The sequence below is a fragment of the Equus asinus genome, chromosome 11 (assembly GCF_041296235.1).
Source record: "Equus asinus isolate D_3611 breed Donkey chromosome 11, EquAss-T2T_v2, whole genome shotgun sequence".
Lineage (NCBI taxonomy): Eukaryota > Metazoa > Chordata > Mammalia > Perissodactyla > Equidae > Equus > Equus asinus.
The window spans coordinates 74,369,532-74,388,426 of NC_091800.1; the positions used below are offsets into that span (position 1 = coordinate 74,369,532).

Genomic DNA, 18,895 nt, shown 5'->3' on the forward strand with positions numbered 1-18,895 from the left:
TTTGGATCCTGGTGCCGAGGTGACGTGGCTTGGCAAGCCATGCTGTGGCAGGCGTCCCACACATAAAAAGTAAAGGAAGATGGGCATGGATGTTAGCTCAGGGCCAGTCTTCCTCAGCAAAAAGAGGAGGATTCGCAGCAGATGTTAGCTCAGGGCTAATCTTCCTCAAAAAATAAATTAAAAAAAAAGATAAACAAAGAGCAATATACAATTAGACCTAGAAACAATATACAATTAGGTTTATAATGACCTTTCTTTTCTTGAACTCTTGATTTAGGGGCATATGAAAGTCCACAGTTCACTATTGATAAAGGATTCTTGAAACTAAACTAAGTCCTATGAAGGCAGTGAAAAGCTTTGCTGCAACTGAACAGTTAAAGTGATTTTTATTACCCTACTAAGCAAAACTGATAAGGGAAGTAAGTATCACCTACAGACTTGAAAAAAAGAGCAGAACGTTTATACTCTGTTTAATTACAAAATCACAAGAAATATACACTCAGTTTCCATGATGACTCTGAAACCCAAAAAACAAGAGCTTACTGAAAGTAATAAACTGTGCAAAGAAAGCATGAGGCACATAGAGGGTGGTCAGCAAACATCTGAGCTTCGTTCAGGAGAGGGAATGGGGGTCAACATTATGCTCGTATTTCAGTCTTGCAGAACATCGTATTGTAGAGATGATGCGTACTGATTACAGCTCCTTCCAGGTTTCCAGCATAATTGAGGTGACCTTGATGTGGAGTCATACTAAAAGAATATAACTGTGTCTCTTCAAGATAATTATCATAATGCAATCGGGCACTATTGTTGGGAAGAAACCACAAATGCATGTACAACTTATGGACGGTGGGGACACCATCTATCTCTATCATCTACCTAACATCTGTGTATATCTCTCTATCTATTCTCTCTCTAAACAACTGTAAAACACTTGCAATTTAGCCAAAGACTCTTTCTTCTTTCCCTTCTCTGTGAGCCGAGGGGAAAGGCCCTTTTCCATAACTGTTGTGCTGGATGGTGTTATCTCACACAGTCCTTGTGGCAGCCACACTAAGAGATTGTCCCTGCTGTCTTCATTTCACAAATGGAAAAGTGAGTGAGGTTTGAGGTATTAATGCCACATAACTGAAAAATGGCAGAGCCAGGATCTGAGCTCTGATGTTCAGTTCACAGATCTCTCTCTACACAGTTTGCCGCAGAGTGACATCAAAATATTTTGACTTTCTGTCAATGTTCTTTTTAGTTTAGATTCTCCCCTCACTGGTCTTAGTTACCAGAAATATCTAAGCAGGTTATGGTCTTTTTCATTGTTGCTGTTAAGTACTTCATATATATTAACTCATTTAATTCTCACAATGATGTCTATAAAGCCTTCCTAGCACCTGGAAAGTACCATATGCATGTCTTATGCATGTCTTTGCTCTTGTTATCATTGTAATTTTCTCTGTGACACGCAGGCTCTGTGACACATGGGTTTCCTTGCCCATCTGCTTTGGTGACTTGGCCAAAATGGTTGATATCGTGGAAAGCTGTTACATCTACATACCCATTAAATTATATACCTTTCGCCCCTTAGTGAATCTCTCTTTCTCTCCAACTTTGGAGAGGAAATCAAAGATGGAAACAGATCTGTATATCTCCCTGTTAGATGAGATCAAGTGTTTACTAAGTAAGTGAGAAAGTACCTCACAGAGGGATAATTTTTGAGACTAATTCTTGACTCTGCATGTCTACTCTCTATATTTTGCCTGTCTACCCAGAGTTGTCTATGCCACAGGGAAAACTGACTTCCAAACTAGTAAAACTAGTAAAAGACCAGTGTATAAACCAGAACACCAATTACTTGATATACAATGACACATCATTGCCCAAGGACTAGAACTCTTTGTAGAGAAAGTCTGTGGAAAGGAAGATTCTGAGATAAGGATTTGGATGCAAGTTATTTATTGGAAAGGTGAAGGAGATCCTGGTAGGAGAGTGGGAAAGTATGGTGGGAAAGGGAAGGCAGCCAATTAAGATTGTATTATCAATCCAGTTACCACTGTGGTCAACTGGAGCTTCATCCCAGTAGAGGGGATGAAATTCTGGGAGCTCAAGTAAAACATACAATTCTTATATAGCCATCAGTCATTGGTTGAGGACTGCTTCTAGGAGACGTTAACTGCCCTGCCACATCCAGCATGCCTCACAGGTACATGATCAGAGCAGGCTTCTGTGGCTGGACAAAACTTTGGGGCTGAGAACCCCAGATGGCCCCAGGTGAAAGTCACCAAAACAGTAAGGATGATATTGTTGGGGCATGGCTGCAGCCACCAAAATATACCTGCCAAAGCACTGCAGCTCTCATGCCAAATAGTCTGAGTATCTTCTTTGGATAGTACAGCAGACCCACCAGCACATTCTTATTCTTTAACACTATCTGGATTTTGCTGAGCATCCAATCCAACCTTTCTTTGTACAGGATGTAGCACAATAGATTAGACAATAGCTGTAGACGTGCTAATTCACCTTATCCTTCTGGCATATCCTTGGTTACAATTTGGGAGATCCTTACGCACACATTTAGAGATTAATTCTTAGGTGGTTGATCATACCAAATATTGATATCATGGAACTTGATTATCAGAGGACAAATGTGTTTTCAAGTTTGGGAAGAGCTTTGCTGCTACTCCTGTGAGCTCAACGAAGAGCACAGCCCTGCCAGCAGTAAATAGTAGCCAGATATGCATAGCATCTTTGGTCACTATAATAGGATGAATTCTCTCAGTGCTTTTTCTTCAATTTTAGCAACCAGCTCTAAGAAATTACGTATGCATTTAATTTCATATTAAAAACATTTTATTGACCAAAAGATCTCTGAATACTTTTTAAGGACGTGAAGGAAACAAGTCTTGGAAATTTTCCTTGAAAATATTTTATGTTGTTGTTCTTAAGTTCCACTTTGATATTTGAATAATGCCCTTGAGAGATTTGAGGTTAGGATCATACCAGTATTTTACAAGATTGTCTGTAGGTAACAACACTTTGTTTCACTCACTTTCTCCTGCTTCACCCCAGCTACTTAAGCTAGCTAGGCCAGGTGACAGTGCATACCTTAAATTCTGCCGCAAATTCTTCACTAGTGCCTACGCACACATCTTTACATGTTCCAGTGAGGACTTTTTTTGCTTCTTTGTCATTCACTTGTGCGTCCCTACTCCTGGTAGCCAATCCTCTTGCTTGGAGGTGGATGGTTCCAGGAGGAAGAGGGAGAGCTGTCCACATCAGTGGCCTGCTCGTATTTATCCTAAGCGACAGATAGCTGGAAAAGCTACGTATAATTTACAATGCGTGCAGACACTCTGTTTAGTATTCTTCAACAAGATGCAGTCTCTTCTTGTTATTCGTGGTAACTATGGTCTGTGAAGTTGCCATGAACGCCGAATTAGCGAGTACTGAATCCTTTCTCCTAAGGGAGTTATAGGGCTATGTTCCTGCCTCTGGTCACGGCATTTTCATCATCCGATCAATACATAACCTTGTTTTATGTGTGTTGACACCTGTGTAATATATAGTTGATTCATTAACATTGAACTCACAGCCAACAGCCCTATAACTCATTCCTGAATGGAAATTATATAACACATATTTTCTCCATAAGGCACATCACAGGCTTTTTGCTCTTACGAATGCTAGACAGCACTTCACCACCACACTTAGGGGCCATCTTAAACATCCAAGTCACCAAGAAAAAGCACAAAAGTGTGAAAAGCGTGACACTAAATATACTGCAGAAAGGACACTTGTTCACTGTAAGAGCTGAAACAAGAAGGCAGAGTGTGACCTTCTTTGACCTGAGCTGGGAATGTGAACCTCAGGAACTCAATGTTTTTGCCATCCTGCCTGTCTTCTCAAGTGACCCGGACAGTTTTGCAAGTATTGATTTCAGGGATACAAATAAATTTTAGCAGGTAGGCAAGTTTTCAAATACAGAATCTGCGAATAATGAGGATCAACTGTAATTCACGTTCTCACCAAACACATCACCCCCCACTTCAGCTTTGCATTTGGCCTCAAGTGGTGATTTCTGTAAGACAGCTAATAATGCTACTGTGATTTTAATTCCTCTATTTTCTGAACATTGCCTTATGGAAGGAATTATTTGAGCCTTGGCTATTATAGTCTTGAATTTTATTTATGTCTCAGCTGTTCTCTGGAAAAAAAATACAAGAGACATTCCATTAATTAACATGTTTTGAACCTATAGTAATTTTAGTGCTAAAATATACACCATACTAAAGCAATTGATAAGGAGATTATAAGTTCCCATACCTTTCATGAACATTTATGTAAGTGTACTTTAATATTTAGAGATATAAATGGCAATGTAGTGCAGTAGTTACGACTATAGACGTGATGTTTTCTTGGTTCCAACTCTGACTCTGTCACTTACTATTGATATTACCTGCAGCAACTTACATAACCCCCATTTCTCATCTATAAATGATGATTATAATATACCTCTCGTAAGGTTATTGTGACATTAAATGAGTCAATACATATAAAATACTTCAGACTGTACGCAGCCCATAAATGTCATATTCATCTACATTAGGTATTATTATCATTAGTATTATATACCTATAGACAGAGTGACAGACATAACTAGCCCAGGCAGAATTTTATGCTGTATATTACTGATGACTCTACAGGATATATAACAGAGCTCCATGTTTGCTCATTAATTCCTTTTGCAACAGTAATTTGTTCAGAACTGTGACTGTCTTGTCTTCAGTTCTGGACAGCATGGACGATTTCTCCTGTCTGTTCTTTATGCATAAAGCAGTCTTTCTCTTCACACTTGACGCTAAGCTACCAAATCAAAGTGGCTGCCATGTATCTCAGAAGTTTTTTTAGTGGCTCTTACTCAGCAGTGCACCTTCCATGGGGAAGCTTCGCATGGATTCCCCCAAGCATGGTCGGAGCACAGTTAAGAAGACACTGGCCTTCAGGGTTCCTCAAGCCAAAATATGCATTACCAAAGTTTCTGTGTTTCTCAGTGTATCTGAAGATATCTATTATCATAAGAAAACCTCTCTTCTTACTTAGTAATATGCTATTTATTATGTGTATATCGCACATAATAATAGTTAAATCAGCAAATACTCATTGTATACTTATTCCTTGTAAAGCCCTGCCCTGCCCCTCAAACACACACATGCCCCTAAATATTTTTGAGCTCCTTTACCCATATGCTTGCATTCGTCTTGGTCCGACTTAAACCTGTGGAATCTTGCTCTATCTCCAACCATTCCACATAACTGACTCTCCCTGAGGTTAGTAATTCCTAGTTGTCCAAATCCTGGATTTCAGCTCTCATTCTAGAGGACTACTTTTTAGCATAGAGTTGTATTTACTTCATTCTGAAACCCCCATGAAATGGTCTCCTCCCTGGGCCTCAGCAACGCCTTTCCTACCAATGCCTTCTCTAACTTCTCTCATAGTCACTTAGTTTCTTTTTATTACTCATCTCCCAGAGCTTACCAATAAATCTTAGTATTCCCCTGAAAATTGCTTTTTGGGGGATGTATTTTCTACTTGCTATTTGTTGCCGTCAAGTAATCTCAGCCACCTCCACTTTCAACTTTTAAGTCAATGTCTCTCAAGATGATTTCTTATTGTCAGTCATTTTCCTTGGCTCCAGACTCTTATTTTAAAATTCTGATTAAATATTTAAATATGGCAATTCCTCTAAATTCTGCATGGCTGAAACTGAAGTAGAGTCATTCGCTATACAACAATCTTTCAGTCAATGACAGACATCTTATGGTGGTCGTATAAGATTGGTACCATAGAGCCTAGGTGTGTGGTAGGCTATACCATCTAGGTTTGTGTAAGTACACTCTATGATGTTCGCACAATGGTGAAATCACCTAATGATGCAATGTATCGTTAAGCAACACATGATTGTAATCATTTATTTCTTCATTACTTCAACAAATATTTATTGAGCTCCCACTATCTGCCAGCACTGGAGATTCAGTGGTGAATCTATTGGAGTTTATGATTAAGCTTGAAAGGCAATGTTGACAAAGGAATGACAATGAGGTGAATGATCTGAAAAGAGAAGAACTAGTTCAATGGGAACATACATAACAGGGGAATTGAACATAGACTGGAGGCTAAGGAAGGTTTCTCTAATGCCTTCATATCTGGTAACATCTATATCACACATAATACGTGCTTTGTGTGTATTAAGCAGCCAGGTGTCCCAACAACCACAGTTGGTAGTAACAGGATACATAGAACTTAGCCAGTGAGGAGAGGTGGATGCGACATAGCAGTCACAGAGAACAGCGTGTGCAGAGGCATATGGGGGAAAGGGAGAGTGGCATCTTCAAAGAACATTTGAGAACCAGAGAGAAACTCTATATGACTAAAGATTAGAAAGCAAAGGGGAGAAGGGTGTGACATGTTTTGTAAACAATGTTAATGATTTAGGGCTTTATCAAAGGATGATAAGAAGCCATAAAAGGGGTTTAAACAAGGCAATAACATGAGCACTGTATTTCAAAGGTAGTCCGGCTGCCGAATGAATTATGGATTGCTGGGAGGAGTATGTGTTTGTGGGGTTGGTGAGTAAATATGGATGTTAGGAGATGAGTCTTGGTGAGAGATGAAGGTGGTTTAGCTAGATGGAGGACAGACAAGATGGAGAAACCTGGAGGTGTTGGAGAAAATAATAGAAACAGTGTGGACAACAGGATAACAAAACTTTTTACTTTTCTGCAAGAGACTCTGTGTTCTGTTAAATTCCTAGCTCCAGTTCCCTGGAAACAGATGAAGATGGTATATGCCAATGTTCCCAGGCAACATTGCTCATGGTAATAGGGACCTATGGGTGATAAATTTCAATTAGATTGGGAAGGATTATGAATGAACTATAAATGTCTGATGGGAATGCCATGCTTTTGGTCTCCATGAGTGTTGTAACTCTGCCAACAGGCATGTCCCTTGTGGGGTTTCTGGAAGCTACCCTAAGAAATCATTAGGAGAGATTTTGGCTCCTCTGGGGCATAAGCTTCTTCTAAGCCAGAGAAGCCTTGACATCTGTGCAATATGGATCTGATTTCTGTGCATCTGGGCTGTATTATCTGAAGAGAAGGTAATCCCTAGACCGTTATATTGAGCTGTCATCCATAAAATGTGCTGCAAGGACTCACGTGGACAGGAAAGCCTGATGCCAGGATGTGGTTCCTACTCCATATCCTTCTACGGAGATTAGTGTCAAGTGTCAATGTAAATGCTTAGATGAACCTAAGAAGAGCCCCCCGCATCCCTGCCCTAGGTGTACAAGCAGCATTTATAGAAATTTGTGATTGAAAGATGTGAGCGAGAGGCAGGGCAGGGTCAAGGCGGAATCCCAAGCTTCTGGTTTGAGCAGTTGGATGTGGGTGAAGGAGACTATGCTTTTGTTGCACCGATTGTCTCCATTTGTTGAAAAATAGACTTCTTCACGGAGGGCCATAGAGATGGAGAAACTTGGATGTGTTCTGATTTTGTTCCTTTTACCTGACATTCTATTCCTTATTTTCGCTTCTCCCTCTGAATAACTCATCATTTTTTTCATTTTTCCATCATTCTTCCAAATCATCTCCCTTAGGAAGCCTTTCTGAATTACTGTATACTTTCTTAATACTGCATTACCTTCCTGAAAACATCATGCTGTTTTATTGTGATCGTTCTTGTGTCTCTCTTCTTCAAGTCTGTATGGTTCTCATGGATATAATCAAACTCTCTCTCTCAAATTATTGTATCCTCAAACTTACGATAAAGACGGAAGCTCAAGAAGTTTTTTGGAATAAATTATAAATTAAAGGAGTCACAATTAAGAGGAGGGAGGGGAGAGAGAGAGACAGACAGACAGGGAAAGACAGAGAGCGATATTGATTCCAGTTTTGGATCAGAAAATTCCTCAAGTTGAAGTTAACATTTGACTTGGGCCTTGACCAGCTAATATTTGGATGCGTGGAAACTGGATGTGAAGAAGATTTTAGGCCTGGGAAGGCGGAGCAGAGGCACAGAAGTGAAAATTATTTGATATGTTGAAGGAATATGTTTATTTCATTTTCTTACATTGAGATCTTTCTCAACTGCTCTTGAAGCCATCCTCAGGAAGGATTTTTTTTTTCCAAACTATTTACTCATTTAACATTTATAATATACATCATTTTAACTCCATTTATTTTACTTTGCTCATCTTTAGATATCAGGACATTACAGAATACTTTGAAATGAACATTTTCCTTTTCAATATTTAAAAAACTAAAAAATATAGGGGCTGGCTCCCTGGCCTAGTGGTTAAGTTCAGTGCACTCTACTTTGGTGGCCCAGGTTTGGTTCCCAGGCATGGACTACACCACTCATCAGCACTATGATGTGGCAGCAGCCCATGTATAAAATAGAGGAAGACTGGCACAGATGTTAGCTCAGGGTGAATCTTCCTCAGGAAAAAAAAAAAGTAAAAAGAATAAAGAAAATAATAAAGAGCAACATAAAAATCACCCTTAAATCCATCATCCAAAAATAATATTTGATGAAAGGTTTTTGTAATGTTTCTTTCTAGGTTTTTTTTGACTCTAGATTTATGAATCTTCTTTGAGTATTTTCATATTTTGTCTAGAGAAAGTCCACATTCTATGGAATTCTCAGTTGTTTTATTGTGTGTGTGTGCATACACTCTGCCGAATGTTTTCATATAAGATTTAAGTAAGTAGAAGTCACCATTTTCTTTCAAGCTAAGTGAGGCATGCCGCACAGCAAGATGAATGCAAACCTCATATTCAGACAGACCAGATTTCGATTCTGGATATTTCCTACTAGTTGTAGTAACGTGGACAGGTTATTTGGTCCCTCTGCCTTAGTTTCCTCATGTGTACAATAAGGATAATAATGCCCACACATTGGCCTTATGGTGAGAACGAGACAAAGAATGAAGTGTGCCTGGTACTTGTGCAAGTGGGCACCTAGTGAATGCCGTATGCGTATAATGGAGAGTAAAAGACTGAAGTGTCCATCTCCATAACAGGACAAACAGTACATCTGTCTCAGACATCTTGAATCACAAGCTACAGTGTTTTGGAAGGAAATTGGCATCATACAAATCAGAGGTTCTGTGCCTCAGGGAAGGAATGGCTGCGAGTTTGTTCAAAGCATTTAGTCTCCCCACCATGTGGCAGCCAGTAGTGAACGAATCTTACTACTGTGTGTGTGTGTGAAACGCACTAACATCATCCCTCTGGTGTGGCTTCAGAGAACAAAATTGAAAATCACTAATTTGGGTAATTTTCTCAGTTTACCACCAGACACTGAGCCATAGTTGCTGTGTCCTTTCACCTGGAGGGATGGACGAGAACCCTGCGTATCCAGTGTGTGGCCAAAGAGCAAAATGCAGGTCGCTGACTCCAAGGCAGGGAGAACTAATAGCCAGTGCTGTTTATCCACCTTCCTAACAATAACACAAGATGATTAAACCAATTCTCGTAGGCTGGGGTTAATTAGCAATTGTACCTGAAGGTGAATGTAAGTAACTACATAATTTTATGCAGTTCAGTTTTGATTACACCAAAATTACAACCTGAAAATGAGAGTCATGAAAATGACTGGAAAAAAGAAAATCAGTATGAAATGAGACCATTCTTCATTTAGTTAACTTATTGGTGAGTCATGTTCAGTGATCATGGACCACATGTGGACCCTCTCAAAACATCTTTATTAACAATAAAAATTTTATGTGACCTTTAAATACACGGATTTTTATTTATTTATTTATTTTTTATTTTTAAAGATTTTATTTTTTTTCCTTTTTCTCCCCAAAGCCCCCTGGTACATAGTTATATATTCTTCGTTGTGGGTCCTTCTTGTTGTGGTATGTGGGACACTGCCTCAGTGTGGTTTGATGAGCAGTGCCATGTCTGCGCCCAGGAATCGAACCAACGAAACACTGGGCCACCTGCCGCGGAGCGCGCACACTTAACCACTCGGCCACGGGGCCAGCCCCCAAAATAGATGGATTTTTTAAATCAGATAAGTCACTACTTAAAAAGATGATACTTTGTCTAGAATGATAGTCCCTAAGATGTATTCATTTTTTCATGGTATATGATTTTAAGATTTCATAAAGAAAATATATTTACATGTAGGCTAGTGTGTGTTGAATTGTTTTAACCTAATATGAGCTTAACCAGAGACCTCCATCCTGTACTCCGTACACCCAGGATGAGAATAAGAAATGGACTGCTTCTTGCTTTTCTTCTTTCCTCTATGCACCTGGAATAGCTGCCCGTGAGTCCAATTTACAAAACTAGAAGGGATAATGAAGAGCCACCTCTTAATTACACAATCACTTCACATTTCTTCAGGGAGTTCTTTCGTTCGTAACTGCCACTTGAAGGGGATCATGCAGCCTGAGAGTATGAGTACAGTGCCCCAGGCCCTGCTGGATTTCTCATGTTGAGGAAGACCTCAGGCCACTCACGCAGCCAAGCCTTTCTTAGCCAGACAGTATAGTCAGTGGTGGGATTGTCTCCAAGTTACATCTTCCAGTATCACTTTTATCATCATGCTTGTAGAAAACCTCCAGTTGTATCCATTTTCCAGGGAAGAAGAAAGGGAAGGAAAAGGGCAGAGGGCAAAGGGCACATGCTCTCTGAGTCTGTCTTGTTTCTTTTGGAGGACAATCGCTTTCCTGGAAACCTCACCCAGGAGATTTTCTCTTATATCTCACTTAGTAGGGCTATGTCCTAGGACCACCTCTAGGTCAAAAGGAGCCTGGGTAATCAAACATTTTCCAGATGGACATATTATCACATCCCTGAAAAAAAAAAAAGATGGTTGACCTAATACCAACAAGTGGAGAAGAATATCAGGCAGGCAGTATGTAGTATCTGATGGAATTAGATCCATTCATGGGTCAGCTTCCTAATTGAGAACCAGCATTGCAGTATTTTAAGGAAATGTGTCTCCAAGGTGATGAATTTCACTGGGAAAGGTCATTGTCTAGAGCAGCACTGTCCAAAAGAACTTTCAAAGTTGATGGTAATGTTCTGTATCTGCATTATTCAGTGCAGTAGCCACTGGCCACACGTGGCTATTGAGTACTTGAGATGTGACTAGTGCGGCTGAGAAACTGAATTTAAAATTTTACTTAACTTTAATAAATTTGAAAAGTCACATACTGTCTACTATATTGGACAACACAGGTCCAGAGCATCCTTGGTGAATATTTTGCTGTGGGGTGAGGGAAGAGAATAGGAAGAAAAATCACTGATGGGGAATCAGATGTAGGGAGGTAAGTATCGGGGGGAGGATGAATGACATTGGAAATGAAAATGGATTGGAGAAGTACTCACCTGTGCAAAGACTTGGGAAGTCAGGTGACAGCAGATGTAGTGTACTGCCAGTGGTTCATTAGGCTGGTTCTCTCTACAGGCTCATTCCAGAATGACCTGTTGTACACTTATTATACTGAGATAACCTATCACTGTGGATTCGACCACTGAGCAGAGACATTGTTCTCACTGAATGGTATATATAGATGATTCTCCAACAGTTTTGCCACCTCTGGCTGTTCCACTCATAAGCCTAAGTGGCAGCACAGTAGGGTTGGTCCAGCAAAAGCTGACTGAAACTATTCTTATAGTTTTATTTCTCTTTCACTCCAATTTTCAGGAACTTTCCACTCAATAGGCCTCCATTATGGAATACTCTCCTTTGTCATCTTATAAGACAGCAAAGTTGTCTTATTTTCCTTCTTCTTTACATCAAGTGGCTATTCCTACTTGTCTAGGTCCTCCTCCTATACCCTAGCCCTAAATATTGGAGTTTCTCAAGACTTATTTCTCCCTAGGTATGCTCATTAACTTCCAAAGCCTTACATGCCATCCACTTTCAGGAACTCCAGCATGTGTACGCCTGGTCCTAACCTCTCCTCTGAACACTAGGTTTGTGTCAATTGCTTACCTGACTTCTCTACTTGGTTGTCTTAAGAGTATCTCAAGCACATGAGGTTCACAACAGTATCCTCAACTTCTCCCTCCTGCAGCTTCCATTTATAATAAATAGCTTCATTATTCACAATGCTTTTCTAGCAAGAAACTAGTACTTTCTTTCTCTCACTTGCCACATCTAATCCAACAGCAGGTCCCATAGGCAGCACCACCAAAGTAGGTCTCCATCCATTTCTCTGCATTTGCACTGCCGCTAACCTACTTTAAGCCTCGATCACCTTTCACTTGGAAAACTGGAATGCCTTCTCACTGTCCCCATACTTATTTCCTCCCAACACGCCTTAACTTCTCCCACCCAATTGCCAAAATGAATTTGGAAATTGTAAATTATATCACAGCTGTCTCTTGCTTAACATGCTTCTATGATTTCGCGTTCCTCTTAGAATAAAATTTAAACTCCTTATGAAGAATAAACAGTTTGCTGTATCATTCCTGAATATTTCTCCAACTTTATTACTTATTCCATTTTTTCTTACTCATTATTTTTCAAACACATTGGCCTTTTTTCACAACCTGTAACACGTCACGCTCTTTCTTATTCCAAGACCTTTTCATTAGCTTTCCTAGAACATTGGATTTCTGGCTCCTTCTCACCCTCTGGGTGTCACAGAGTCCTTTCCTGATGACTCCAGTTAATAGCGTTCTCCCTGTTGAATATACCGGCACCTTCTTTAATTCTCCCAAAGCTCAAATGCATTTATTTGCTTGTTGTTACTTGTTTTCTCCCCTAGTAGACTGTAAGCACCATGAGGGTAGGGAAAGTACAATGCCTGGCACACAATAAATAGTTCTAGAATGGATGGCTAAATTATTAAAGTTTATAAAGAAGATATTACTGAAAGCTTTTGAAAAATTTTTAAGTAAAGGGAAGTCAATGTAAATGGCAAAGCAAAATATTTAAATACCAATGCATTTTGACCATTGTCTGGATAGATGCCAACTTAACTTTGTGGATGGATGTGATAAATGAGCCAATAAATGGAAAACAGTCTCCTATTTCCTTGCGTATAAATTTGATTATTAAATTACTTGCTGTGAGGAGCCATTGAGTTATTCTCAGTAATATCCTAAGTCAAAGGCAGAATGCCTTTCTCTGCAATACAGATTAAATGATTCCAGTTATGTCAAATTGATGGTAATTCTTACTAACCTAGGGTCAGTAAGAAACATGGACGTTTGAAAAGTTCATGACTCCATGGCACTGGCACTAGCAGCTCTCTTTTTCTTACTTTGTTGTACTCCAGATTATCTGCCTCCAAAAATGGACAACTTTTTTTGTTCTTGAGTAGACCTCACTTTAGGTGAACTTTTGTTTTACTGGAGAAGTCAAAATATAATCAATTTAGTAAGTATTCATTGCATATGTAGCTCTTAGGGGGCACCAATTCTTTAACTTCACTCTAGTCTACAGAACACAGAAATAAAAGAGTCATCCAAGAACTGTCCATTGCCCTTGAATGACAGTCCATTAACCAGGTGACCTGTAAACACGTCCTGGATTCAGTTTACAATTCTCAGTTGGAATTTGTGGGGAAAAAAAAAATGGGAAGGAGATTTTATTTTAAAAAACCTCAATCTACAAGTTCTTTTAGAAGATCCACCATGTCTAAAGCAGTATGCTTGGTACTCTGAAGACTATAGTAATGAAGCAGAAGTGATTTCTGCTCTCAAGGAATTCGCAGCTAAGTAACGGGTTTATTTGATACATAACTACATATCACAAGGTAGAGGACAAACAGTTCCATGATAAAGGTGAAAAATAAGGTAGTATAGAAATTCAGAGGAGAATATGACTTTCACTTGGGGATATTAGAAAAATCTTCACAGAGGTGTCGTCACTTTCCCTGAGCTTTGAAAATTAAGCAGGCCCTGGATGTGTATGTGTGAGTGGGGAGCAGGGGTGGCATTCCTGTCTCAGCAAAGGCATGAAGTCAGAAAAACATGGGAAATGTACTGGGAACAATGAGTAGGTCCATTGGTTAGGTTAACAAGTTTGTCAAAGGGGAGAAGAGGAGAGAAGGGAGGTTGGAAAAGTAGCTTGGGAACCTAACATAAGGAAGGCTGAAGTAGGTGAACTCACCCCATAAGCATGAGGGAGCCACACAGCACTAGATCTCAAGGCTGTGATGTGAGTAGAGTTGTGCTGTGGGAAGCTGTGAGCAAGAATATTGGATAAAGACGTGATAGAAGGTTTCTCAAAGGTTTATGATGGTGATGTGAGTGGAACTTGTGGAGGATTCAACAGGATCTGGCAACTCTTTAGATGAGGGAGTAAGGGAGATTCAAATGTGATTCAAAACATCTTCAACTGGTTGACTGGAAAGACAGTTGTGTTATTAAAAGAAATGGACAATACCGAAGAGTAGATTTTGGAAAGGAAATTATCTCTGCAGGTCTAGAAGTATCAATCTCACGTGCTAGCAGAGCACAAAGTCGGGAATCACAAGAGTGGAATTTAGGAGACATTTAGGAGCTGGAGATGCAGCCTCTGGTCATTATGGTTACCTATGATTTGATTAATTTTTCAGAGGAGACATTATAGAGAGATAAAAGAAGATGATTAAGGATAATCAGGGTCAGAAAAAAAAAGCTGAAGAATAAATAGACAAAGAAGAAATGTTGCAGAGATAAGGAAATTCCAATGTCATGAAAACCAATATAAGAGAGACTTTTTAAGGAGAAAGTGCTCATGAGTGTCAAATGTATACCTTCAAACTATGCAGCAGTTAAAAAAGATAGAAATTAAGAAAAGCCTTCTAGATGTCTCAAATTGATGGTCATTGTTTATTTTCCAAAACGAAATATAGAGGCAATGTGACACAATGAAAAAAGAGTGGGCATTGAAATCAGAAGAACTGGAGTCAAGTTCTGATCCTTCATGGTCGAGCTGTGTTATTTGGGGCAAAATTGTTTCATCTCTCTGAGCTTCAGTTTCTAGACTGTAAAATGGGGATAATACCTGACTCGAAGGGCATAGTGAGATTAAATTGAATAAATCAGCATGTGGATAAGAAGAGGCTGTTGGAAATAGGTCTGTTAATCCAAGTCTCTTTTGCATTTGCCTCCTGTTTGCCTTCCATTAACTTCCAGGTGATCATGTGTTATGGAAAAACATCACCTGGGTTCATGGGTGGTTAGATTAAAATTAATCATAACAATGAACTGCAAACAAATATTGGCCCTTAATGCCTCCTTGTGTGGAGCTGAGTGTAGGAGGAGGCAGATGAAACAGATTTACTTGTGAAGGGCCTTCCAAGCAAGCGGTCAAGACAGAATGGTGTCAGCAGATCCAGCGGAGCTGACCAGTCTGAATGACGATTTTGTGTGTCCCTGGGAGTAGTACAGGGACCACCATGTCCATCATACTTGATTTTGTATTCCCTGGTGCCTAGCAAAATGCTCTGTTCATAATAACTACGCAGTAAAAGTTTGCCAACAAGTAGCCGTTTCGTTTATTCTGTTTGGAGAAGTCTGGCTATAAGATAATGCACGTAAAGGAAAAGAAATAAAGCATGGACTGGAAACAAGAAATTAAAATGGAAGATGATGTGATCTAACGGGGTATTGGTGGCAAGCAACTAGTTAGGTGCATATGCCAGTGTATAACTGTCACAATACAATGTTGTATGTCTATCAAAAGATAAACACCTCAAAATCCAGGAGCCAATGACTGAAACAAAAGGAAGAAAAGGGCGAGATGTAAATCCAAGCCTTGTGCTGTTTTTAACTTCTATCCAATAATAGAGAGACACCATTACTTAAACTTCTATCTGTTCTTATTAGTAAGTAGAGAGGTACAGAGATACAGTAATATAGTACTGGATGCCATTTGTATGGAAGTTAACCTCTTGTTTTTATTAGTAAACAATAGGAGAGCAATCAATGTAATGTGGCAAGCAATGGTAACACTTGACTAGCTTGCAAATTGGTCTGGGTGTCATGGTGCGTACAATGAAGAAAAGCACAAGACTCCATACAGATAAAAATGCAAATGAGGGAGTATTTTGTATCAAGAAAGGATGGTGAAATTCCATTTTAAATTGTTTCAATGTTTCTTTCTCTTGTTCATCTCCTATGCTACATTTGAATGTATTATGTTAAGCTAGAACTCTGTTGTGAAGTTCTTTTAAACAATTATGTGCCAAATTGGCTATGCATAAAGGGAAAGTGTGTTTGCTTGAGAGGAGATGAAATCCTCTGGTTTACACATTTCTTTCTTGAAACCCGTGATTCAGCTGGATATTTACCCATCTCTTCCTCTCACCTCACCCTGTGATTGCTCCACAGGCCATGGCACGTGTTCCTGTGGTGGCTGCGTTTGTGAGAAAGGATGGTTCGGAAAGCTCTGCCAACATCCGCGGAAGTGCAACATGACAGAGGAACAAAGCAAGAGTTTGTGTGAATCAGCAGATGGCATATTGTGCTCTGGAAAGGGTGAGTATCTCCCAGAGCTTGGACTGCATCCCTGTTCTGACACGTGGTTTGTACAGCAGCACGTGCAACTGTCTTTCCCAGACTGCACTTGGTGTGAATGAAAACCACTTGGTCCTCTGCTTGTACCAGATTCTAAGCTTGAAAGTTAACCATACGAGGTTTAGGTTCTAAGAAAATGAAGTGCATGAGATGGGTTTCATGCAAAAAGATCCTCAGCCCCGTGTGTGCAACGTCACTGCTGAATGAAATGGAATTAATCGTTGTATAAAGAAGAAAGGACAAGATCTACTAGGCACTGAATAGACCCCCCCCAAAAAAGGCAAAAGGATAATTGTTGAGTTCACCTGTGAAACAGCACAGCCCAGAATTGCAGAAAAGTGATCACAAGAATCTGAACTGCCAACAAATTTTGACTTTGGAATTTCAGAGGCTAAACTATGTAGATGTGTGTGGAGGGGAGGCTGGGGATGGGAGAAAGACACAAAAGGAAACTAAATATTTCACTTCACGAAAAAGGAAAGAAAAAGTATGCGAGTTTCAAAATGCTGGTGTAATTTTCTTTGGCCTGAAAATCTCTCAATCTTTCAACCAAACGTGTAACCTAATAAATTTTTTTTATTATTATTTTGAGTGGCCAGGTGGCAGTCAAATGAGTTTAAGCAATCACTTGGTTCCCTGTTTGTTCTCCTACTAAAATGCGTTCGAATTCCAAGTCCCGAACAAATCTTGCACCAGTTCTGTTCTCAGGGGCCCTCGGCTCCTGGAAATACTTGCTTTAGGTTCAAGCTCTGTTGGGAGAGCCAAAAAGGAGGAACGAGAGGTGAAAAGGAAAAGATAGAGGGAAGGAGTTTCTGAGGAAGAGATTAACACAGAAAACAGGAAACAGAGTTGGAATAGAATTAACCCTCAAAAGGAAAGCAGGAAGGAAGAAAAGGAGTGTTCTCAGATCAGAAGGGAGTGTCCTGCATATAAAAAAGTGCTGAGAATGGTGAACTCGTCTGAATTAGATTTTTTTTTCTGAGTATACCTCCAAACACAGAGCACTAAAGTTTAGATTTTTAGTTGGTTTTCATAGAGGCATTATCATTGGAATAAGGATATTAACTTTTCATAGAAACTCTACCGAATGAGGACATCCATTCATATTAAAACATGAGTGTGCTTGTTTCCTATTTGTTTATTTAAAAAATCAGCCATTTGGGGTGTGGATGTGTATGTGTTTACTAGACACACTACTAATAGTTAGATCATTAACATTGTCCATGAGCAAGTCTTTGCTAAGTCATGTTCAATTGCAGGTACAGGAAGAAAATACAATCTGTGCCCACCAGTGTAGTGAAGAGCAGTCTGTCCTTTTCTAAACTGACCTTCATGAAAAAGGAAGAGTCGTTTCCTTTCAAGAAATACACATTCTTATTAAAGTCATTACATCCTGAGGAGAGATTCTCATTTTTCGGCATCATAAATGTAGAAAATGCCCCCAAAACGGATTGACTAAATAGTGACCCAAAAGCACTTCCTCGAAACAGAAGAACAGGAGAAAACCTCTCTGGTTAATGCCTTTTCATATTGTTTGCTTTGGGTGGCAGAAATATATCCAGAGATCAGTGAAGGATTGAAAGCATAGATTCTAAATTATTTGTTTATCCTTCAATGGAGAAAGTGTTTTAGAGCCTTTAAACTCAAAAGGGAATGTAAAAGCTGCCTCAAGGCTGCACGTTTGGAGGCTGGTGTCGGTGATGGTGGTGGGTATGCCTGTTGTTGGCAGCAGCTGGTGCTGGGCACCTATCTTTCCTCTTACTCTGGAGACATCAGCGCTGGACGGTAGAGAAAGGACAGGGCTGAAACCAAGATGATGGGACTGCACCCTTTTGTAGGCACAGAGAATAGTGGGGATGCGGCAGCTATTCCTGTTGCCGTGGAGGCTACCACCCCACCCCCAACCCCAGGAAACACAGGAAAAGTAACTCATGAAATTGACTACAGGTCTTCAACGCGGTAGCAGAAAAGAGAACCCTGCTCCAAGTTATTTGGCTGGAGCCATGTGTTTCTTGGTAGATCTCACGGACTTGTCAGAATTCCCTAGACTTTTCCTCAAATTTGTAAATGAAAACCCCTCACCCTGATTATCACAAAGGAAATCAGAGTCTTTTTCTGTCTCTGACTGTGGGACAGGTGTGAGCACTGGGCCTGAGGTCACCACGGCACACCACCTAGCAGCCAGTACCTGGCCAAGTGTTTCCACCAGAAAGATGAGTCTGAAACACACGCTTCCCAGGAGCCGTGAATAAAGCTGTGACCTCAGGAGACGATGAAGAAATAGCATTTTATTTCTTTACAAATTTATAGCCAAGACAATAAATCACTCCATAGAAAAATTTAAAACAAGATACATTGCTGTGACCTTCATA

The 18,895-nt window shown here is 39.9% G+C and overlaps 1 protein-coding gene across 1 annotated transcript in view; it reads left to right on the forward strand.

The window, feature by feature from the left end:
* The window catches only part of ITGBL1 (integrin subunit beta like 1), a 206,385-nt gene that overhangs the window by 179,742 nt on the left and 7,748 nt on the right, over positions 1-18,895 (forward strand). The window contains exon 9 of the mRNA XM_014839412.3: positions 16,338-16,484. Within this exon, the coding sequence (XP_014694898.3) occupies positions 16,338-16,484 (147 nt within the window). The remainder of the gene's footprint in view (positions 1-16,337; positions 16,485-18,895) is intronic.